The sequence below is a fragment of the Parasteatoda tepidariorum genome, chromosome 5, assembly GCF_982258835.1.
Source record: "Parasteatoda tepidariorum strain Cologne lab strain chromosome 5, Ptep-v5.0, whole genome shotgun sequence".
Classification (NCBI taxonomy): domain Eukaryota; kingdom Metazoa; phylum Arthropoda; class Arachnida; order Araneae; family Theridiidae; genus Parasteatoda; species Parasteatoda tepidariorum.
Window position 1 is genome coordinate 11,188,649 of NC_141759.1, and position 25,814 is coordinate 11,214,462.

Consider the following 25,814-nt stretch of genomic DNA (forward strand, 5'->3'; position numbering starts at 1 on the left):
TTATTAATTATATTTAAAAAAATATAGTAGTAAACGTGATTATTTAACTTCTTTTAACTAAATTGTGTAGTTAAAATATATAAACGTAATTTTCAATTTTAAAATAGCGAAAATATGTCTAGTTTCTTAGGCAACCATAATGTTAAACAAAAACCAATAATATTATTTCTTTATTGAATCAACCACGTATTGTAATATGTCTAGTTTCTTAGGCAACCATAATGCTAAACAAAAACCAATAATATTATTTTTTTATTGAATCAACCACGTATTGTAATATGTCTAGTTTCTTAGGCAACCATAATGCTAAACAAAAACCAATAATATTATTTTTGTATTGAATCAACCACGTTTTGTAATATGTCTAGTTTTTTAGGCAACCATAATGTTAAACAAAAACCAATAATACTATTTTTTTATTGAATCAACCACATATTGTAATATCACATGATTCATATCTAGATTTTATCAATACATTTCTTCAAATTCGCATTCCATGTAGATGATTTTAGTTCGAAGGTCGGCTTGAACAGAGAACAATATTTAACAGCCATAAACAGTGTGTTTGTAGCTTTGTCTTTATGGTGTTAATTACGCCAACATAACGTAAGGATACTTAGCATCTAAAATAAACGCGAGCATGCGCAGTGCGTACGGGAGAGTACGAAAGCTAGTGTGAAAGTTGTTTTTAACGTATGCCTGTTTAGGCAGAGGAGGCGTGATTGTTCTTGTTTTCCAGTGGCGCCATCTATGGCCAAGAGTTCGACTTTTGCCATACCATACGTCACACCCGTTTGTAGAGTGGACCCATTCATACATCCATTCATTCATCCACAGATCGCAATTTTGACCCGAATCAGAGAACGATCGCTCTCCAATCCAGTACCCCCAGAGATTTTTTATTTGTTTCGGGAATATGGAGGACTTTCACGACTCAACCGATTTAACGTTCATCAGTATTTTTACTACACGGAGAGACTTCGGCCTGCGGGGTTCTAACCCACGAACTCTCGGACATGGCCCCAGCGCCCTACCAACCAGGCTATCCCGGCCTTAGCGTAAAAGTGTGAAATATAATATAGAAAGCTTTTTTTTATTTTTTGAAGTAATTATATTGAAGTACTGTTTCCAGTCGAAACAAAATTGATCAAACAGGTGGCTGTCAGTTCTCGGAACTTGCAGGCGGTTATGCTATGAACTTCCAGGTGTAAGGATGGAAAAATACTGTTTTCCTCAGAAAGGGGTAAATGATGTGAAAAAGGTAAACAATAAAAAATATTTATTACAAATCTTTCATTTATGATTTTTTGTCCTAAAAAATAAGAATTGAAAACAAAATTAATATCAATTTCCTTTTATTACTTTTTTAAAAAAGTTTTTTTCAGGAGAAAGAAACCATTTTGGAGAGAGCCAGTAAAAAGGGTTCAGCGTGATATGTACTGGTGGTCCAGTCCATCCCAGTCACAATTAATTCTTAGATAATGCTTGTCATTCAAGGATGCAAGAAAAGTCATGTGAGTGTTCAAAGAAGCCGCTCTCTCCCTTTCAGGAAATTCCAAGCCTTAAAGGTGTTTAAAAAAGAAAGTTAGCCAATAAAGAATTTATAATACATTAAATTTATTAATTAATAAAAAAAATAATAAAAGTGTCAAAAATTTCCACAAACAAAAAGTATTTTTCGAGGAAAATTTTTAAAAATTCTGAAAAAAGTGAAGATTTTTTGTTACAAATGCTTGTACTTTTTTCCCGAAGTAACGAAAAACATGTAAAAGTACTACATTTAAAAAGGAACGAAGTACAAGTAAAAGTGCATACTTTTTACTTTTGTTACTTGTAATGTTGTTGTTGTTTTAAATGTATACTATTCAATAAAATATATTATGGAAAGTTTATTTGGCGGATATTGGTTGTCCGAAATGTTATGCACTCACCATTATGCAATAATAAAAAGTGCAATTTTTTTAAAAGTATAATTGTATGAAAGTATGAATATAAGTATAATTTTAAATTTTTACCTCGTATGCACAGTACTACTTTAAATCCGCATTATTTTAGCAATTATACGCATTTTTTTTAAAATTTTTTTTTCAAATTTAAAACCAATAATTTTATAATTAATTTTAAATTGCTCCAAAAATTTTGTTTAATTTTACTGAATATTTTTAAAGTTACAGCAAAGAAACATAAGACGAAAAAAAGTTTTTTTTTTATATAAGTGTTCATATCTCCATAAATAATTAAGATAGCTTTATGAAATTTTATGCAGTTATTGCCAATATCAACCAAAGTAATCGACACAAGTTATAGCATTTTGCTTCCGTTTTTGACACAGGTTGTTCAAAAATGTTTGTTTTCTTTCGTAATTAATTTGTCAGTCTTTCAAATCTCTGAAGGCTTTAAACTTTATCGTAAAGTAGTAAAAATCACATGAACTAACACTTCTAAAGTTGTAAAATAGTCCTCTAAGTATTAAATAAAAATGTCAAAAACTGAAAGTGTCTCTTCTATTATTGTAATGTAGTGTCTCTTTAATCTAGAATGAGTTAAAGGGTGAGATACCAATTAGTTAAAGAGCAAATACCCTACCACTTTCTTTTATAAAAGAACCTTTTGCCTTACTGGAAAATAATGAGTGCACTTTGGCGGACAGAACTTTCTGAAAACCTTATATTATAAAAAACGCCTATCTTTTATTTTATTATATGATTGTACAGTCGTCAAAAAAAAAAAAGATATCACCCTGAATAACTTTCGTTCTAATGATCCGATTTTCACGAACTAAGTGTCAATCTTAATGGTTCCTGGGGGTGACCTCAAATATGCTAATTAATTAGTGCTAACTATTAATTAAGTTACGAAATCAGACACAAAAACGTACTTTCTCTGAATAAACATATATTTTTTTTTACATATTTGGAATCTAGACACTTGAATTAGGGGGGGTAGACAAAATTTTCAAACAATTGGGTCGTAAATTGGGTTGCAATAAAGGTTTATATATTTGGCGATAGTCCTGAAAACCGCCAAAAAAAGTCGCCTGCGCAAATAAATATTTTAAGATAACCCATTGACTGATTCAAAAGAGAAACGCTTAATTTTACTAGGTTGCTAGGCAACCAATTTCTGACTGTAAAAAAATTGAAATAATGTTTTGTGATTGCTGTGAGAGGTTTAATTAATAGTTAATAGAAAACATCTCGAAGTTTCTAGGCAATAGACAATTTTTAAGTTCATTTATGTCCAAAAAGCAAAAAAAAAAAAAAAAAAAACATTATTTTATTCTCCTTTGAAGAGAAACTTTGAATCGATTTATAAGTTTTTAGAATTTAAATACATGAACTTTTTATCTGATATTATTTAGATTATGCTATTTTTGCTATGTTTATTCGAGAATTTCATACTAAAATCGAATTAACATAACTTATACAAAATTTTAGCTATAAACAAAATTAGCTATATACAAAATTTTAGGGATAATGATTTTTACAGCTTTAATCGAGTCGTCTAGGCATGAAAGTTTGAAGAAAAAAAAAGTGCTTGAAAAATAAAATGTAGCTTGTATAGTAATTCTAATGCACATTCACAAGGTTTTCTATAATTTACGATATTTCTTTTTTCTATAACTCAATGAATTGCTGAATGTTTAGTGACATTTTAAAAACATTGAAATATTTTATGTTTAAGAATAAGATATTGAAATAATATGTTGCATATTGTATGATTCATTGTTTAAAAAATTGCTTCATTTTGCTAGATATTTACGTTACATGGTTTTCTTTGGATAAAGATGATTAGCAAATAGCATCCACATGTTTCGATACATTCTGAAACTTACGTTCGCAAATTCACCATAAAATGTCGCACAGCATATTCTTCAATTACGATAAGCTACATTTACCACCAAATACTGCTACTATGATTATTTTTGTTTTCTTATATATATATATATATCTGATATGATACTCTCTTTTTAAACAGAGCTCGTAAGGCCCTTAAGATACTGAAATGGGGGCACGAAAACTTAAAAGATTTTTTTTTTCCTAATGCCCGCCTGTGTTAACATCCGTCAATTCAGGCATCTACAGGGCGACAGATATCTGTGTTACCTAAGGATTCCTAACGAGCATCAAACATTCTCAAAATTAAGTGTTCATTCACTGGAAAATTTAGTGTTTATTCAATTTAAGAGCTGTTCCTTCACTTGGTTATCTTACTACTTATTATTTAAACCACCAAAAGCTTAAAACAATATTATGTAAGTTATCTAAATTTTTTTTACATAATTTGCATTTAATAACAAATATGTCGACATGCATTTAATAACAAATACGTCATTTAGCGAAAATTACAAATTTTGAAATTTTTATGAATTTTTTTGAATTTTTATTTTTTAAAGACAAGCTAAGCTTAAGTATTCCATCATTGGTTAGTTTACCCTATAAGATTTTGAGAAATTTGCAATGTTGTGAGAGATGCTTAAAAATATTGATTACGTATTTTTATTAATATTTATAAAATATATATTCAAGAAATTGATGAATATTTTATTCCAAATTTATTCATTCGTATGTATATTATTGAAATTTTATCAGTTATTGAGAAAAAAAAACTAAAAAATAATCACATTAAAAAAGCACAATCTGTTGTATAATCATATTCTATCAGAAGCATGCTTTTATAAAACTCCACATTCTCTGAATAAAATGTATTTTATTCAATAAAATGTTTTATTCAAATTTCTTTACTAAATTGCAAATAGAATTTTAGACGACTAAAAAAGAAACATCGTATTTTATAGCTTAAAAAAATAAAAATGAAAAGATAAGCAAACGATTATTAGCGAAAAAAATATGAATGAAATTTTATGCTAAGCGCGCGAAGTCAAGTTCCTCGCAAGTTTATCACATTTTAATATTAATCGCCCCATTTAATCATTTCTTCATTGTCGCCAAATTATTTTTTTAAAAATAATTAATTTTAATTTTTCTCAGCTTCTAATAAATAAAAACAGTTGAAACTTTAGATTTTTCAATTGAAAAATATGTAGATTAATATGGTATAAAAAAATTTATACCTTATAATTCAAAAATTTTTCATCCTTAATTTAATTAAATAATAAAAAATAATTAACAATTATTAAAAATTATTTTTTTCGTGAAATTATCTTTGGGTAAATGAGTTTTATGACTGGGTGAAATTTTCTTCGAATAGCTTTATTAGTTTTGAAAATATGACTAAAAACGTAAAAAGTGAAATTAACATTAAGGGGTACGAACTTTGGATCGCTCTCCTGACCAAACTATGGGGACCATATTTCCCACATGGCGGCTACCCCCTATATTTTGAAGGTTAAAAATCCAAATATGTAAGAAAAAATATATGTTTATTCAGAGAAAGTACGTTTTTGTGTCTGATTTCGTAACTTAATTAATAGTTAGCACTAATTAATTAGCATATTTGAGGTCACCCCCAAGAACCATTAAGATTAACACTTAGTTCGTGAAAATCCGATCATTAGAACGGAAGTTATTCAGGGTGATATCTTTTTTTTTTGCGGACTGTACAAGTCTATTCTAGCTCTATATAAGTAATATACTATATTTATACTCTCTCTCTCTCTCTCTATGTATATATATATATATATATATATATATATATATATATATATATATAAGTTCAAAATGAAGAATAAAACAAAGAAAAATTATAGACATATGAAAAAATAGGGGGGGGGGATAATAAGTAAAAAAATAACAAACAACAGCTTATATATAAAAAAAGAAGGATGAAATTTTATTTAAAAAACCGGAAAAAAAAGATATAACCTTTTCATCAGCCCACACGATTATATCCGCAAAACAGATTGTTTGAACTTATTGTTTTTCTTAACTTTCTTCGTGTTTTCTTGTATTTATTTATTTATTATATATATATATATATATATATATATAAATTTTTTTAAAATATATTTTACTAATCAAATATTTTTAAAGTATTATGATAAATGATACTGGTTTATACTGTTTAGTGATATTCCCATTTTTAAATATCACATATTATGTTTAAGGAAGTGTATATGAAATATTAAATATTATAACTATTCGTGCGAGATTATTTGTAAATATATTTGAGTAAATTTGATTATTCTGTGTTATGCACTATTTTCTTATTTCATTTTAAAAGTGAAATTTTTTTTACCAATATTTTTTTCTATTTCACATGCACCATACAAGTGTTATGAACTTAATAATGATATGCGTACAAGTGTAATGATAGAAATGTTATGAAACATTGTTTTTGTAATGTTTTTAAGTTACGTACTAATTTATATGTCTGTAATTTCCTTTACGCTAGAAAAATTTAAGTTTCGTACTAGATTAAAAAGAGGTATTATGATTATTAAAATAATTTATTTAAATGATAAATTTATTCGTTTTTCTTTACATTAAATTTAAAAAAAATCTGTATATACAGGGGTAGGACAAAATTATGGAAGCACCACCCGTAATTACTTTTGATCTGATAATCGGAATAATTTAATCGTAATGGTTTGAGGGGATGACTTAAAATATGCTAATTAATAAGTGCAAACGATATTTAAAATTACGAAATCAGACATAAAAACGTACTCTCTTTGAATAAACATGCGTTTTTTTTCATGAAGGATTCAGATTTCTGATCTCTAGAATATAGGGGGTCAGGAGAGTGATCCAAAGTTTGGACCCCTTAATGTTAATTTTACATTTTGCGTATTTCGCTGGAGAACTTCTTAAGCGAATTGAAAATTTTTTGATCACAATTATAAAATTAATTTGTCCAAAAATAAATTCATGAAAAAAATAAATTTTAGTAAATATTTATTATTTTATTTAGTAATAGTCGAAAAAGTCTTGAATTGGTCTGCAATTTTTTACATCATTTTAAAGTATCTAGTTTTACGTGGCAAAATATAAAATTTGAGGGAAATCGGTTGAATAGTTCCTGAGAAATCGAATATTTAAAAAAAGCCATATATTTAAAATTTGATTTTTCTGGAACTATTATACCAATTTCACATAAATGTTGTATTTTACTATGTAAAATCAGATACGTTGAAATTATATAAAAATTTACATATCTTAGTAATCAAAAGTTTTTCGACTGTTACTAAATAAAATAATAAAAAAATACTAAATATTTTCAAAAATTTATTGCTTTCATGGAAGTATTTTTGGATAAACGAATTTTATAATTGAGTGCCTAAGCTTCTCGATTCGATTAAAAAGTTCTCGTTCAAAGGCGAACAACGCAAAAAATGAAATTAACAATAGAGGGTCCAAACTTTGATTCTCTCTCCTGACCTGGCTGTGGGACCCTGTTTCCCAGATTGCTGATGCCCCCCATATCTTGGGGGTCAGAAATTTGAATCTGTTGAAAAAAGGCACGTTTGCTCAGAAAAAGTCCGTTTTTTGCGCTTGATTTTATAACTTAAAATAGCATCTGCACTAATTAATTAGCATATTTGAGGTCACCTCTTGTAGTCATTAAGATGGAATTCAAGAACGTGAAGATTCGATCACTGAATCAAAAGTTATTTAGGGACGTCCGTTTCATTTTTGGCACACTGTATATGAATTGAATACTTACACTCTATTGCGGTAAAACACGAAAAGGATAAGGAGACCACATATGACGATGAGAACTGAGACCACCACTACTACTGTAATAATAAGTTTCTGCTCTGAAAGAAGTAAGGATTAGGTAAATACAGGTTTGACAAACAGTTACTTTTATATTTACCAGAGGTTTTCATTAACTCGCTTTCGGGCCTGTGATCTCGGAATCTAGAAATCGAAATTTTGACAGCTTTTCGACTATCTAAAGCACTTAAATCTCTTTTGGAGGTCTTTACCTGAAAGACGATGCTTACTTGTATCTCCAAGCGAAAACGAATTTTTCTATATTTGAGTTTGCCCGTGGAAATCGCTGGATGAACAGCTGAAGGGTTAACTATGTTGACCAGATTAAAGGACATGCATTAAAGATAATAAATTTTTATGCGCTGATTAAGCCGCCTGATTGGAATTTCGAAACAAAAATTGATTTTAATGTTGTATAATTTCTTGTAGTTTTATCATTTATAAGACTTAAAATTAATTTTAACTGGTAGTTAAATCAGTTGTTGCGCATATAGAACAAAGAGCATGATTGTCTAAGTGATGTTTTTTTAGGCTTTACTATAACTTTGTCATAAACAATTTTGGGTGAACGATATAGGGCGAAATTAAAGGTTGTCACCTGCCACAGGGTGGCGAAATAAAATAAATGGCGATTAAAAATTATCTACCATTCGCCAATTGACCGTCACTTTTTTTTGTTTTCAAAAATGCATTTTATGACTATTTTATTGTTATTTTTTTAATAAATGGAATTATTAGGATTGTTTTACAATCATTTGAAAAATTACTTTTTTTTTGCGGCTTGTTTCCTAATATTTTTTCTAGATTTTGCTAATGAGCTGTATTTTGAAAAATGCTTTAAAAAAAGTTCTATACTATTACTTTGGGGTTGCCGACTATTTGGGAAAATTTCTTCTAATGGTAGCTAAATTTGTATTTGAATGTAAGATTCTTTGCATTGTGAACTTCATTTAGCTTTGCTCACCACTGCATGTAAATGACTCAAAAGTTCACTTTGTTCCTGCTTTCTAGCGGTAAGAGTTTTAAAACGTTGTTAATACTAGTAGAAAATTCCTAATAAATTCTATAATTTTTCAATTGTCTACCACTCGATAATTTATCTTGCAAAGAGTGTAATAGTACTTAGTTAGCAACCTTGTTAATATCAGTAGTTTTTAATGGTTTATAAATATTAAATTTTTTTTTAAATGTAGCCATTTGTTTTAAGTGGCAGTAACTGTTAAAAATGCTAATATAGGCCGAAGGCAAGTAGCAAAATTTCCTAATTTTACTTTACATTGCAATAATCTAAACGGTACAACAAATAATGCCCTTTATTTTTTTAAAAATTTATTTAGCACTGCTATAAATTTTATAGCTAAACTGCACTCATTAATTAACTTAACTTCCGCTATTCCAGGAGACTTCATATAATTATATTTACAAAAATGGCTAAATTAATTTAATTATCATTAAAATGATGGTTGCATATAGATTTCACTATATTGAATCGTAACAGTAAAAATTTGCTACAATCAAGATTTTAGCCTAAAAAAATCAAAATCTATTTTTAAGATTATAAAGATACTAGGAAAATAAAACTTACTTTCACTTTCAGTATTTTTCTTGTACTGACAACGTGAACCCCAATATCCTTCATAGCAGCTGAAATAAAACTAAAAAAATTACTTTTCGAGCATGTCATGTTTCATTTCATAGAAAACGGTTTTGGTTGTTTAGCATAATATGTATTTCTTTCTTTTTTTTATGGTGTACCTATTTCTTTCAAAATACAGTATTGATATTTTTAAAAAATATGCACTACTGCCTTATATTTTTTTAAAAAATTTATATTACTCATTAAAATATATCTCTACTAGGGGGCTAAGTCCTTGTTAGGGGGTTAAGTTTCTTGGCATGAAACTGTTGAAACTACTCAAATAAAAATATATGTACTAAAAAGAACCAGCCACTTTCCATGTCCAAATATTTCCTTCCTTTATGATACTATTAAGATCTATTAAGAGAACATAAATCATTTTTCTAAGTAATCATTTTTTTGAAATAACATTTAAAATTAAAAGTATATTGTTATAACAAATAGGGTGAGTTCACAATTGTAATTTAATATTTTTGCTTACCAAATGAACGGATGTATATTAAGTACAATTTTTGCATTCATCACTTCGAGCATGAAGCTATAAATTAAGTTCTAAATCATTTAACAAATCTCTTTAACCGTAATTCATAATTGTATATTAATGTAATTTGCACCAAAAAGTAAAACTTGTAAGAAGGTTAATAAGATCAGACACCGATTTGAATGACTTTATCCCAAAATATAACATAGAATTACGTTATTCTGACAATAATAATAATAAAAACGGGTCGCATTCATTTCATCGACAATCACTTCATCGACACACCATTTCATCGACACCACTTCATCGACAGGCCGTTTCATCGACTAGGTCATTTCGTCGACAGGCCGTTTCCTCGACAGGGTTGTTTCGTCGACAGGCCATTTCGTCGACAGGGTCATTTCGTCGACAAGTCATTTCGTCGACAGGGTCATTTCGTCGACAAGTCATTTCGTCGACAGGGTCATTTCGTCGACAAGTCATTTCGTCGACAGGGTCATTTCGTCGACAAGTCATTTCGTCGACAAGTCATTTCGTCGACAGGGTCATTTCGTCGACAAGTCATTTCGTCGACAAGTCATTTCGTCGACAGGATCATTTCGTCGACAAGTCGTTTCGTCGACAGGGTCTTTTCATTGACAGGATCATTTCGTAGACAGGGTCATTTCGTCGAAAAGTCATTTCATCGACAGGGTCATTTCGTCGATAAGTCATTTAGTCGACAGGATCATTTCATCGACAAGTCGTTTCGTCGACAGGGTCATTTTGTCGACAGGGTCATTTCATCGATATGATCGTTTCATCGACAGGGTCATTTCATCGTCATATCATTTCGTCGACGGGGTCATTCCGTCGACAAGGTCATTTCGTCGACAAGTCATTTCGTCGACAGGGTCATTTCGTCGACAGGGTCATTTCGTCGACAAGTCATTTCGTCGACAGGGTCATTTCGTCGACAGGGTCATTTCGTCGACAAGTCATTTCGTCGACAAGTCATTTCGTCGACAAGTCATTTCGTCGACAGGGTCATTTCGTCGACAAGTCATTTCGTCGACAGGGTCGTTTCGTCGACAAGTCGTTTCGTCGACAGGTTCATTTCGTCGACAGGGTCATTTCGTCGACAAGTCATTTCGTCGACAAGTCATTTCGTCGACAGGGTCATTTCGTCGACAAGTCGTTTCGTCGACAGGGTCTTTTCATTGACAGGATCATTTCGTAGACAGGGTCATTTCGTCGACAAGTCATTTCATCGACAGGGTCATTTCGTCGATAAGTCATTTAGTCGACAGGATCATTTCATCGACAAGTCGTTTCGTCGACAGGGTCATTTTGTCGACAGGGTCATTTCATCGATATGATCGTTTCGTCGACAGGGTCTTTTCATTGACAGGATCATTTCGTCGACGGGGTTATTTCGTCGACAGGGTCTTTTCGTCGACAGGGTCATTTCGTCGACAGGGTAGTTTCATCGACAGGGTCATTTCGTCAACAGGGTCATTTCGTCGACAAGTCATTTCGTCGACAGGTTCATTTCGTCGACAGTCATTTCGTTGACAGGGTCATTTCGTCTTCAAGTCATTTCATCGACAGGGTCGTATCTTCACCTAGGTTATTACATCGACAGGGTAGTTTTGTCAGCAGGGTCATTTCGTCGACTGGGTCATTTTGTCGACAGGGTCATTTCATCAACATGATCGTTTCATCGACAGGGTCATTTCATCGACAAATCATTTCGTCGACAGGCCGTTTCGTCAACAGGTCATTTCGTCGACAAGTCATTTCGTCGACAAGTCATTTCGTCGACATGATCGTTTCCTCGACAGGGTCATTTCATCGACAAATCATTTCGTCGACAGGGTCATTTCGTCGAGAGGGTAGTTTTGTCGACAGGGTCATTTTGTCGACAGGGTCATTTTGTCGACAGGGTCATTTTGTCAACAGGGGTCATTTCGTCGACAATATTAAGAGAAGATTATTTTGTAGGCAAAGTCATGCGTAATTTTGAAACTAGTCTTATGATTCTTTTACAATAGATGTTATGCCCCTTGCACTTTTTTGTAATTTAGTATATTTCTGATGAAATTTTTTAAGCCTAGCCTGATGCAAAATCTTAATAGTATGTTGAAGTTGCCGGAAAAAAGCATTTCATTTGAAAATTGCCTACTCCTCTATTCATATCACGTTTCAAAAACGAAACATTAATTGTATTTTACACATTTAAGTTGTATATTACACAATTTTTTTCTAATCATATTTAACACATTTGTTTCTAAGATTAATTTTTAATGTACATTATTGTAGATTATCATCGCAAAAGCAATTGCAACAACTATTGTGAATGATTCTTGATGTAGGGAGTGAATGACGGGTGAAATTAGGAAGGAAAAAAAGACGGTATAAAATGAATCTGTGAGATAATGAAACCATGTGGTTGATACATAATTTCAATGACAAGGTTTTTTCGTTAACAGGCCATTTCAGTTGCAAAAATTTTCTGTCGATAAAAAAGAAAATTATACTTACATAACGTTCCCCCGCAATGAGTAAAACGCATTAATACAGTTTAAAATCTTGTCCAAAAAAAAAAGAGAAGGAATAGGAACTAACTTTTGCAATGATAACAATGGTGATGCTTACGAAGAATTTAATCCGAAAAACACAAACCTTTTAGATAGTTAGCTAGTAAGATTACTTCTTGTTTTATCAAAAATTTATATATTCCCTGTGTTTAGATATTTATTTTTTTCAAGCTCAGTTGATTTTTTTTATATGCAAGTAATCGTTAATTTTGTTACTATTGACATATTAATAAAATTTTCTTACATGAAATTTCAATATTTATATATTTTCTCTTTAAAAGAAAGATCGATATAGGAAAAAAAAAAACTAAGTTGTATGAGTGGCTATTACGAAGGTTGACGAGCGAAGTGAGCAACGGGCTGAACTTTATAGTATTATAAAAATCTTGGGAAAAAATGCATGAGGGGAAAAATAAAATGAAAATACAACTTGGAAAACATATTGGGAAATAATGTTGATAAATTTTTTGTTCTAATCCTCTTCCTCATGTCTTTGTAAGCTATTCTGCTGAAGAGGGAAGTTTCTGACAATTCTTGTGAAATTTAAATGAAATATTATTTTAAACAAAAATCTTGTTCTCGCATTTCCAGTTTATTTTATTTCTTATTTAATTAATTATTTATAACGTTGTGGCGTTTAATATGTATTTTATCCTATATGTTCCCTAAACATTTATAAGTTCTTTTACCTTATAAAATAAACTTCGTTAAAGTAAAAAAAAAAAAAAAAAAAAACTCACAATGACTCCACATCCTCGGTATGCGATGCAATCGAAATGATATAAAAAATGGTTCTAAATCAGAGGAGGGGAGGAAACCTGTCTAATTGGTTTTTATGATCTAAAACATTTGGGGAAAAAACGCAATTTACTACGATATAACAAATAAATTGACTTTTGAGTTTATAATTGAGGAGAGTTATCTATATGCATCTGATTTTATTCCCATTAATGTTTTATTAAAATAAATTCAGCAAACTTGTTTTTTTACTCAAATATTAAAATGTTTTTCTTTTCGATTTGCAAGAGAATAAAAATTTATTTAAATTAATAAAATTTGCAGGGAGAGTATATATTTTAAAGGCGAGCAATAAGTCCTTTAAAAAGTGTAAAAGTGTAAATTTTTAAATATCATCTTTGATATGTGTCCTGATAAAGAAATGTGAATTTTCGTTACCAAAACGAAAAAAGTGGAATTTTGAATGTTGATAGAATATTTTGTGAAATTTTGTCCTTGTGGTTTTTGCTATGCGTGAAAATTTTTATAAATTGTTTTTCTCATTTGTAGTCTATTGAACAAACTTGATATTTTAAATACATATGCATTTTTTATTTTCATTTTTTCTACATTTTAGTTTTGAGTCTCCTGGCTTGTTCAGGCAGAAAATAATCAAAATTTTGGTTGGCGATAAGTCGTGCTAATAGTGGTCAGTAAGTGTTTGAAAATTGTGTTTTCATCCTGTGTAGAAAATCAGTTAAAAATTTCAGCAATTATACAAGTAAAAAATTGGTCAAATTTTAATTGCAAATTTTTTTTCTCTTTTTTGTAGAGTAGGAGTTATTTATTCTTACATTTAAATTCCAAGCTTGACTTTTTGTTAATTTTCTTTTAAGCAAAATGTGTCTAATTTAAATCCTGCAAATAAAAAATGAATTAATTCATCATTTACTTACTACTATTATTATTCTTATTAAATTATACTATTATTATTTAATTATAATAATAGTATAATGCAAAAATAGTATAATTTCATAGTATTAGATTAGAATTGAATAATTAATGCTATTATTAAATTCACTATTCATAGAAAAAACATATTTTGTGAAGACCAAACACTAACAGGCTTGCAACGTTACGCCCGTGCTTCTAAACAATTTTGGTAAGGTGAGTAGCACTTTAAATATTGGGGGAATCTACAACCGCCTCGGTAAATACCTAAACATCAAGCTTGTGTTCCTATTGTTCTTCGAAATCTCTAATAGTAGTAACGAAACTTAGACTCAATTCGATTGTTCGAATACGCATATTCCTGTCCTAATGTTAAAGATGCTGAACAAAAAGTTTAAAATTGCAATTAAAGTGAACATTAAGAAATTACTTTTCCATCATAAAAAACCTAGAATTTTTTTTCTACTTAAGCAGATATAATAATTAGGTCTATGATTATTTTCATTTCTGTGAGAATTCGACTGATGTCTATGTTTTTGTTAAAATTTATGTAAAAATGTTGAAAATTTTTACAGCAATAAATTTAGCTTTCCTCTCCTTGAAATAGTGTCTACATTTTCATTGTAATATATTTTTATTGCTTTCAATTCTAAAAATATATTTTATTAATTTGATTTGATATTAAAAACAATTTGATTGTTAACGTCACACTATATTAAGTGTAACCACGGTCCGGATATCATGCTTGGTAATGTTCTGAAGACAATCCTTACCTATCCTAAAAATAAGTGTCGAGCTATTACGATTTAGATATAGAAAAGTAGATTTCGATACATCAACCGTTTAAACGCTTCTCAACTACCTATTAATTAATTTAAAAAGCGAACTTCTTTTAGTGCAATTGGAACAATAAACCGCCATAAAGAATTTTACTTTAGTATAAAATTAAATAAGTGCATTTTTCTAATTAATAATAGAAATATTTAGATTAAATCTCTAAAATAGTTTCAGAATTACGCATGACACTAGCAACGAAATGACCCTGTCGACGAAATGACCCTGTCAACGAAAAGACCCTGTCGACGAAATGACTTGTCGACGAAATGACCCTGTCGACGAAATCACTTGTCGACGAAATGACCCTGTCGACGAAATGACCCTGTCGACGAAATGACCCTGTCGACGAAATCACTTGTCGACGAAATGACCCTGTCGACGAAATGACTTGTCAACGAAATGACCCTGTAAATGAAAAGACCCTGTCGACGAAATGACCCTGTCGACGAAATGTCCCTGTCGACGAAATGACTTGTCGACGAAATGACCCTGTCGACGAAATGACCCTGTCGACGAAATGACTTGTCGACGAAATGACCCTGTCGACGAAATGACTTGTCGACGAAATGACCCTGTCAACGAAATGGCCTGTCGACGAAACAACCCTGTCGAGGAAACGGCCTGTCGACGAAATGACCTAGTCGATGAAATGGCCTGTCGATGAAGTGGTGTCGATGAAATGGCCTGTCGATGAAGTGATTGTCGATGAAATGAACCAGACCCATAAAAACAATCCTCTTAAACTCTTAATTTAGAGAACAAACAAAATCAAAAACATAATAATAACAGCACAGGTAATTTTAACTTTTAAATAAGGGAAACAAATATATTTATAGGAAAACAATAACTAAATAATAAATTTTTATAGGAAAACAATAACTCTCCTGACCAAACAATGGGGACCATATTTCCCAGATTGCGGCTACTCCCTATATTTTGAAGGTTAAGAATCCAAATATGTAAAAAAAAATGTATGTTTATTCAGAGAAAGTACGTTTTTGTGTCTGATTTCGCAACTTAATTAATAGTTAGCACTAATTAATTAGCATGTTTGAGGTCACCCCCAGGAACCATTAAGATTGACACTTAGTTCGTGAAAATCAAATCATTAGAACGAAAGTTATTCAGGGTGATTCGCTTTTTTTTTTTGCGGACTGTACATTTGTAATAGTAAGTAGTTAAGAAATGAAGAAAGAGTCTTTTTAAGATGAATTGTTATACATTAATATTTTAATCATACATTTAATCACATTATTTTAATCATTAATATTTTAATCATAATACACTAATAATTTAATACATTTAATATATTGAGCCAGAACTTGAAATCAGAGCATCAAGCGTGAAACGAATTTTAATTACAGTTCCGATTCAACAGTTAAACTATTTATAAAACACAAAGATATGCAAGAGTTTTTGGAATTCATTACAAAAGAAATAGAATTTTCTCTTTAGTAAGTAAATTTAACTTTTAAGTTTTAGCTTTTCAAAAAGCAATGATTAATGTTTCTCGTTAAGGTGAAAAACTCATAAATTTAAGCAACACAACATGGCATACGATTGGCGAATATAACTTCAAACTTGGTGAGGATAGCTGAGTTTTTTCCCTTTTTTTAAAAGAAAAACGACAGTCATTGAATTTTTGTTCTTTGCCTGAGGAGATGCCGGAAGTGTTGCTCATTTATCGTTACCCGGTGGGCACCTGTGAACTAAAGTCATGGAGTCGAGCAACATTACCCACAGATACCCGTTCTTAGGGTGGGCCACATTCACATATCAGTGGACAACACACGGACGAACATCAATGCCCTAATCGGAATTCGAACCCATTGTCATTGACTTTGCAGTCAGGCACGCTAACCACCATACTTGCTTAGTGTAACCATATATCCGCGGTAGGAAAAGTGAAACAAATTTTCATTTATTACATGCATCATAGTTTATTACCTGCACTCAATTTGGCCGGTTGTAGGAGTCCAACATATTCCATGCTTACAAGGATTCGGAAAACAGTCATCTTAAAAGAAAATAAAACCTCTATCAGAAATAACATACTATAATTTCTCTCTATATTTAAAAATGACAAGCGCCGCTGTTTTGTGTGTTCAATTTAACGTCGAATTTATTTTTTTCTACGAAAAAACTATAAGACTTAGAAACTTGCTCAGACATAGAAGCTTGGAAAAGCGTGAAGAATGATGTACAAAGATTGCACAAAGAGTAAGGTTAAATTAAAAAAAGAATTGCGTCCGAGAATTAGCAAGACAACTGTCAAATTTGTAAGAAAAAATACCAAGCAGACTGTTCTACAGGCAGCAGGAATACAATTACAGAGTTGAAATTTTACAAGCTCAAATGATCATTTTTTTCATGAACTTAACTACTAAGATATAAAGAAAGGTAAAATATGTGCTTAAAATCAAAAAAGAGAAGGTACTGATTTCTTCAGGGGAATCGGCCTATATTATTGGCTCCTATAGTACTTAATTAATTTTGGTAATTAGTACTATTGGTATAATGGAAATCATTAGATTTTACTCAATGATATTATATAATTTCGAAGTTTCTAATTTGTGATAGATAGTAATGAAATTTCATCTGAAATGACATTTCATTGCATGAATTTTTATGGTTCGTGTTTGTAGCTATCAATTATTCTGCTTCCATCAATTTGTATAATAAGTGAAAGGAAATAATATTATCAAGACTTCTACATTCATCTGGGTAATTAATAATTTTCATCAGAACAGTGGCTCAGGTTATATTTTTCACTTTTGAAGGAGGTGATTCAGATTCAAATCCCAGTGGTGGCTCGCTGATACGAATTCTGCTCCCTGTTCTCTTCGACCACAGTATTGAGGAAAGATGTCCTCAGCGGAAAGCGGATAGTGGGTTAGAATCTCTTTGCTGCCGGGCTAACAGTAGAAGGCTTTCCTCCGCATGAAACGCAAATGCGTGTTAGTAAAAGTCCTCCATGAAGGCTAGTTTGTCCTAATTTTTTGATCCAGGTGTTCCCTTTGTTTTCTGGGTTGGGTTTGAAAATACAGAAATGGGTAGTCTGTTCAACGCCAGTAATAAAATAAAATATAGGTATTATATTACTAATGTAGCAAATTTTTCTTTGTCCATCGAAAGGGATAAATACCGGAGGAAATTGCTTGATTGCGGTAAAATTTGGCCATCATGAGATAGCCTCGAGCAACAGCATCCTGCCGAATGCTACTGATTATAGTTAATATTTACTTCTAAAAAATGTATTGCTTCATTTAATTACGTTAAGCTATTGGCAAAAGCAATAAATAAAAAAATATGGAAATAATTATGTTTATTATTTGCATCGGTAAATCTCTTTAGCTTTGTGCATGATTTTGTAGCATTGATTAAAGTTGCGGAGCCGGTAGTTGAAATGTTCGAATCCAGCTCCGACTCTAAGCTTTCCCAAGAGCTCGAATCCGTTTCTGTCCGATACTCAATTAAAATATCCATTAAATCCCAGGAAAACATTAATTGTTACGATATCATTTTTTAACATTTTTTTGTGATGTGACTTATTACTATGAATTTAAATGATAATTTTGATTGCTGTTCTAATGGTAAAAACTCTCTACATTCAGTTGTTATCTAGCTTATCTACTCTGTTAGTGATAGACGTAAATAAGCAAATTGAAATAAGCTTTTCTCTCTAGTTACATGCATTACAAATACATCTGACTGCTTATCGAGTTTTATTGTCTGCACCAAATTTACGAAAATGAGAAAATATTGGGTGAAAAAAGTTGCAATATTTTTAAAGACTGGTCGAATTCTAAGATGAGAAAGTATGAAATAAAATAATTTTAATAAATATGAATGGTATTTTCAGAATGGCTATAATCAGGGCAAGAAGGAAAAAAAGTGGTGGCTGAATTATTTTATTAGAGCTTTTTTAAGAAGGTGGTGTTAATCATTCTTTGCCTTAATTTATTTACTACTACTTGATTTTAAATAATAATCATACAGTCATGCACCAAACTAATGCGGATTAGTAAGGTTAGAACTAGAGGGAAATCAAAAGCAATTATTTTACAATAAACGCAGCCATATTGATACGAGCACTTTATAATATGTTGCCTGATTAATAAACGACCCTTTAAATGGCCTTTACATATGCTTCATCCACTAAGATCATCATAAGAAGACACCTTTAACTTTCAGTTTTCACACTTAAAATCTATAAAATTCTAAAACTTTTAGAACATACCTTCTGATATTAGAGTTGTAAGTGAAATAGATGTTAATTCCGTTTCTGTAGCGTTTTCAGTTACATTATCCGATATGTTGAGTGAAGTAGCAGAGAGAGGAAGATATATCACAAAAAGTAAGGAAAGGTACATTGGTGATTTCAATGTTAACAGTCAATGTGAAAATATTTATGATGTTAAATTATATTACTTCTTAATAATACATTGATAAATCAATTAAAGAGGCACCTGTCTGTTTAGAAGTTAACATTCGTTGAATGATATGATTGTAGTTTTCAAAAGATTACTTTTCGAAACTATTGTTTCTCTGATAAGATATCAACTGAGTCTTTGATTACTTCTCATTGTTAAAATAACTGAATAAATTAAAATTAAATTAAAAATACAATGAAAACAAGTAAAAATATTTGTTTTTAAATTGAAAAAAGTTATTGAAATATTTTTAAAAAGAATACTTAAAAAATTAAAAAGCTGGAAAATAAAATAAGGAAAATATATAAGGGGCCGCTCAAAAAGTACGTACACAAAAATGGAGAAATTTTAACCCCCTCCCCCCTTCGTACATTACCGTACACAAGGTCTTACTCCCCCCCCTTTAGAGTACGTACATTTTATTAGTCTACCCCCTTTTTCATAAAAATTAAAATAATTATGTTTTAAATAAAATTAAATATTTATTTGAAATAATTTATTCATTTAAATTATTTAAACAATAACACCCAACTTTATCTTTGAATCAATAAGTAAAACAATCTAAGTCAAATTTAAATTTGGTGCATGCTTATAATGTACGTACTTTGTATAATACCTCCCCCTCCCCATCGCACAAAACCGCAACCCCCCCCCCCGTTCGGGATGTACGTACTTTTTGAACGGCCCCTAATCGCGCCACCAGCGGACAAGATTATATCCGCAAACACGAGTGCTTTTGAATATTGTATTAATATTTATTAGCTGCGCATAAGCTGCAAGTATTCACCAGATCTCAAGAACTTTTTAAGAGAATTGAAAAAGTTTTGCACCTAATTATGAAATTCGTTAATAAAAAGATAATTCTATGAAAAAAAAATTGCCTTCTAAAATTGTATTCTTTATAATTATATAAAAATTTTTATACCATACAATTCGACATTTTTTCTCACTATTGTTAAATAATATATGAGTATTGAAAATAATAAATGCCTACTAAAAATTATATTTTGCATGAGATCATTTTTAGATAAACAAATTTCTTAATTGAGTTAAGAACATCTAAAAAATGATCATTTATGATCAAAAAGTGGTCAGTGGTCAAACAAATGCTGTTGAAAATTTTGATTTTTCTCATTTTCGAAGTCTAACATTACCCTGCCCCCAAATCTTAGTTTTATGATTAAAGCTAAAATAGGGGTGGTACAAAAAATTCTAAAAGTTGCTCATTTGTGGTCAAACGAATATACTATAAAATTTGAAATTTTGTTTATTTGGCGTGAAAAGCGAAGTTACCCCCCGAATTCAATTTTCAGTATGATGATGGCATTTAAAAGGTAATAGCATGTGCTGGATCGGAATTTATGCATGCCTTGGCGCGTCTTTCATAAACAGTCATCATTTAGATTTTTGTAAAACACAGCGCGCGCTTACTCGCCAAAATTGGCACACCGTAAATTTGAAGTTTTGATGTTCCAACTAAAAAAACTTGTCCTGAGAGATATGGAAGTTTTTTTAGGTTGTTATTTAAGAATAATTTTAATTCCTTCATGATTAGTAAAAAATTAGATTCCATTATAGACTTTTTAAAAAAAATTCTTCGACCTCAACTTCCATTGACCATTCCTTGACATTCAAAACTTACGCCCCCAATTAACATTAATTGATACGTGTTGTAAGATTACAATAATGATGAACAATTATTATTAAATTATCAAAAACCTTTTAAAGTTATAACATGATCTAATTTACATTAAAAAAAGAATAAATTTTCTTAACACACACTACCCTACAATAAAGGAAGAAACACTTTCAGTTTTTGACATTTTTTAGAATTCCTCAAGCAATACTTAAAATATTATTTTATAACTTTAGAGTTGTTTAAATCATGCGAATTTTCCTACTTAACAATAAAGTTTAGAGATTTCAACCGACCAAACTAAAGATGAGTAAAAAAGAAATTAAAAAAAACCAAGGATTGGGGTAAGTTACGATGCTTCAAAACGTCCTTACGCTACAAGCTTCAGTTAGCAAATGAGGTATCTCTATACAAACGCGATTACAGTGCCACTGACTTACGACGCTACACCACTGCGTGGCTCAGATTTCCTCGAAAAGCCTAGCTATCTTCTGTTTCGTGAATAGACGTTACCTTATTCTGTTCTTACTTGTTTCGGGACTAGTGTTCATGTCTATAAATTGTTTCCCCAGAGTGGGAGCAATATTTATCGAAACCTCAAGATACCTACAATAGTTGATAGGCCAACCTCGAATGTTTCAGTTACCCCCCATCTTGTGGAACAGTCTAGACTATGACGATCGGCTGAACTAATGATGGATATAAAAAGAAATTAAAAAAACCTAGGATTGGGGTAAATTACGATGTTTCAAAACGTCCTTATGCTACAAGCTTCAGTTAGCAAATGAGGTATCTCTACACAAGCGTCTATCTCTACAGTGGTCTGTGACATCGTAGTGCCACTACCTTACGGTGTCACTGGCCACTGCGAGACTGAGGTTTCCTCGAAGAGCTTAGCTATTATCTGGATACCTTATTTTCGAATAGATATTACTTATCTTGTTCGTCCATTCTTCTCTTTAATTGTTACTTAAATCAATACCTGACGGGGCACGGAGTGTTCGGGACCTACCAAAGGAAGTTTTTCAATAAGGATGATAAATGTAACAATTTCGATCAATCCCAAACAGTAGAACATCTTCTATATCACTGTTCTCGGTTCCGGGCACTCCGACAACAACACTTCCTCGAGAAGAACGAGCATCAAATTTTTGCCAGTATCATTTGCCGTAATATCATTAAACAAATTATTAAAACTACACTCGAGGAGGTGTTGGTCCAAAATAATAATAACAACTTTTAATGTCTTTTAATCTTGTTATTGATTGTCGCCTTGCCAAACTCCCTTTTATCTGGACCACTTGCCCATTTTTAACAACTTTACCATTTTACCCTTTTTCCATTTTACTACTTTACCATCTTATTATAACTGTCTTGTTTTTAGTCTGCTTTGTCATGTTTACAGGTTTTGTTTGTTTTAAACTGTATTTTTACTTTTTTTACTCCTGTTTTATTGTAATGTCTTTTTAGTCATGTACCTCAGATTTTATACTGTTCTTCGGCACCCCTGGGCGTTTTGCCTTCGGAGCGTGTTTACTTTTATCCTGTTGCAGATTTTAAATGCTTTACCATTTTTTAAAATTGGTTTTACATATTATGTTAGCTGGTCTGACTAATGGTTTTACCCTTGCCCTTTTGGCTAATGATATGTTGAATGATTTTAATTCCAAATTTTAAACATTGGTGGTGGTTTTTTTTACATTGTACTACTGTAAGTTTTTTTGTTGTACTTTTGTCTCCAGCTCGTCAACTTTTTCAATGTTTAATCACTCTGGTGTCACCTTTGCTTGATAGTTGTCGCATTTGTAGAACCCTGTCGAGCAATGTCTCTTTGTTACTTTTACCCCAACTATACTGGTGCTCAGGGTATGTATTATTTTATACCTTCCTCTAACTGTCACTATCCTTGCCAAAGGCAAAATACTATGTAAAATAGGACAATTTTTTAAGGCTATAAGGGTCTGTTGACCTGCCATATAAGGGTCTGTTGACCTGATATTTTTAAACATTTTATTACTATGTTAATTTATGTAAATGGCCTGTTGCCATCCCGATTCTTCTAGGTATATTTTTTGTATTTTATATATAAGGGTATGTTGACCTTTTTTAATGTATTCCATTGTATTTGGCGTATGGGCCTATTGGCCTAGGCCGATGTAAAACTTTCAAATTACTTCTCTTTAATTGTTTAGTTATTGGTTATTCCAATTACAAAAATTTTCAGGCTTGTGTGCTCAAAATAGGCTTATAAACCTTCGTCAAGTAGAAAGGACTGATAGCACAATAGGAGAGACAGCACTAAGTAGTACCGCCTTGTCATGGTCTAATTGTTTGGTTTCGGTTTCTAAAATTTTCTAACTTTTGGTGGCTACATCTGGTTTAGTTTTGGTTTCGGTTTCCAAAATTTCTAACTTCGGGGGACAACAGCAGATTTAGTTTCGGTCTTAAAAAGCAGCATATCGATTATTTCTATCCGCTTGCTTATTTCTGCCCGATTGAATATCTTATTTTAGTTTTAGTATTATTTCTCAGCGATGGCAACACTCATTAAGTTAGATTTGTTATTAAAGGAGGGCAACACTCAATCTGTTTATAAGATAAGTAGGCGGCGCAGTTTGGATTTTGGTTTCTAAACAAATTAATTCCATACTAGTGGCTACATCTTGTGATTAAAATAATTACCAGGTAGCATGAAAAGTAAATTTGTTGTAGATGCATTGTCTGACTTTTACGTTTTTTACGTTTACCCAGATTTAATTTCACCACAAATTGTAGGCCATATACAAGCCCTTTTATTACGAATCGCTTAAATCAAAGGACAAGATGGGGGAACGATAAGTCAGTATTACGATAGAGCACAATATATCGGAGCGTATGTAGACGGACAACCCGTACCACACAATCTTTTGTAACTTGATTTGTCTCAAAATCAATATATACGTGCCTATCAAACTCTATTTGTTGGAACAGATCACATGGGTCAAGACAAAGGAATATTTATTTCCAGTGAAGAATATAAAAATTTCAACACGTTTTTCGGATTTAATCTCTCCCCGGATTTATGTTCAGGAGAACATTTAAATTTCATAAAGCACAGAAATTTGCGATTAGAACTAAAATTCAGTCAAACATTAGAACACACAGTATGTGTTATCATTTTCGCTGAGTTTGAAAACTTAATTGAAGTAAACAAATCTAGAAATATTTTGTGCGATTTCAGAAACTAAGGAATGAATGGATTACAGCTATTTCATATTTTATCTAAAGAAAAGATAACGTCTCCTTATTTTTGAAGGGTCTATTCTATAGACACACCCCAGCCGATTTTTCAAGAAAATTCATGTGCAATAATGAACTCTGATGAATCCTCACAGCACGAAACTCACTGGCTTGGTATATCTATCACTGAGAAGAACCAGTTAGAATTATATGACTCCTATGGTAGACCACCCAGCTTTTACGGCATGAATACATCTCCTTACTCAACTGTGCAATGGTATTCTAAAGTATATTTCAATCACATACTTTAAATGTGTGTGGACAATATTGCATTTACTTTCTACTGAAGCGCTCTCAAGGTTATTTTATGTTTCATATTTCAAATCAATTGTATGTTTCCGATTTTCGAGTGTATCAATTTTTAAAGAAAAGATACGGTGTAAGAATTGTGTTGAGAAAATAAAAATAAAAAATGAATAAAATTTAAATATTGCGTATTTTTTTGTATTGTATCATTTTTATTTTATACCCAGAAGAAAATTTCTCTTTAAGAAAACATTTTTTCTTTCAAGGAAAAAAATCATTACATTATGAAAATGTCCTTACAAGGGAAAAAAAGAATGTAAAATTTTTATTTTATTTTTAGAAAAAAATTATTTTTAAGAAAAATAAGAAAATGATAACTTTAAAAAAATTATTTCGAAGGAAAAAAAACACTTATATTTAAATATTCTTATATACAAGAGAAAAATTGAAAACATAAGAAAAAGTTTCTTGAAAAGATGTTTTTATCAAAAATCTGTAACTGAATTTTTTTTAAAAAAAAAATACATATTTTTTTGAATTCTACTTAAGAATCTTTTTCTAAATATAAAACTTTATATAAAAAGAAAACCTTAAAGATAATGACGAAGACAAAAAGTTATAATAATAAAGTAACATTTATTTTAAAAGTTTCACCCAAGCACTTCTGCGAGCTTACATTACAGGTTTCTTAACAATTTTATTTTTACTATACAATTTTTTATTTACATCTAAATGTGATGGTAATAGAACATAATTTAATGTTTTTAAAAATACATTTCTCCCCACTGGAATTAATTTTCTATTTCGTAAAAAGTCATTTATAAGATTTACTATATTACTTTCAGGAACAGCTTACTCTTCATGAATAATTTCACCTTTAATGTTTCAAAGGAGAGATTCATTACTTTTTAAAAAGTGGTACATATCTTTAGTCTTTTCTTGAAATTGAGCTGGAACTACAGTTAGAATTTTTTTGATATTTGATGAGTTCTCTTCCGCAGACGCAACTACTGGATTCTCTATATATGGAATTTCCTACTGATTCGTTTGAGATTCTGGTTTATCGGGTCTCATAATTGAAAAATGAGTGTATTTCTGCAACACTTGTAAATACAGAGCTGCTTTATTGTGATCAGTTAAATATTTGTTCTGTAGATTATTTTTCATTTGCTGATCCAGCTCCGATAAGTGTTCTTGAATTTGAACCCTGCCTTCTGGAACTAGCACAAATTTCTTACTGTGCTCCATGAATTAAAGAACTGATAACTGATATAGCAGCAGGTGATAAAATTGATAAAAATCCTTCTTATGATATAGTGTCCCGAAGGTAGTTGAAA

General features: G+C 30.9%; 1 protein-coding gene across 3 annotated transcripts; it reads right to left on the reverse strand.

Annotated features, from left to right (window-relative positions):
* Positions 1-1,262: 1,262 nt before the first annotated feature.
* Positions 1,263-19,396, reverse strand: LOC107447279 (uncharacterized). Of its 3 annotated transcripts, none has more exons than XM_016062153.4 (5): positions 19,124-19,394; positions 16,831-16,900; positions 9,265-9,323; positions 7,627-7,720; positions 1,263-1,561 (listed from the first exon to the last, which is right to left on the reverse strand). In XM_016062153.4, exons 1-5 carry the CDS (start codon positions 19,254-19,256, stop codon positions 1,546-1,548), a joined length of 372 nt encoding a protein of 123 aa, XP_015917639.2. In that variant the 5' UTR covers positions 19,257-19,394; the 3' UTR covers positions 1,263-1,545. The 3 variants fall into 3 exon arrangements, with proteins under 3 accessions (XP_015917639.2, XP_071041579.1, XP_042909885.1); XM_043053951.3 differs by having other exon boundaries at positions 1,339-1,561; positions 7,627-7,699; positions 19,124-19,396; XM_071185478.2 differs by lacking the exon at positions 7,627-7,720 and having other exon boundaries at positions 19,124-19,396.
* Positions 19,397-25,814: the final 6,418 nt, after the last annotated feature.

What these genes read in the sequence shown, in the direction of transcription:
- LOC107447279 (XM_071185478.2), bottom strand. Translation starts at nt 19,256, where the DNA reads ATGTACCTTTCCTTACTTTTTGTGATATATCTTCCTCTCTCTGCTACT. An exon ending in TACAACTCTAATATCAGAAG is followed by an intron (nt 16,901 to 19,123) that starts GTATGTTCTAAA and finishes TTTTCTTTTAAG; the next exon opens with ATGACTGTTTTCCGAATCCT. An exon ending in ACCGGCCAAATTGAGTGCAG is followed by an intron (nt 9,324 to 16,830) that starts GTAATAAACTAT and finishes GTTTTATTTCAG; the next exon opens with CTGCTATGAAGGATATTGGG.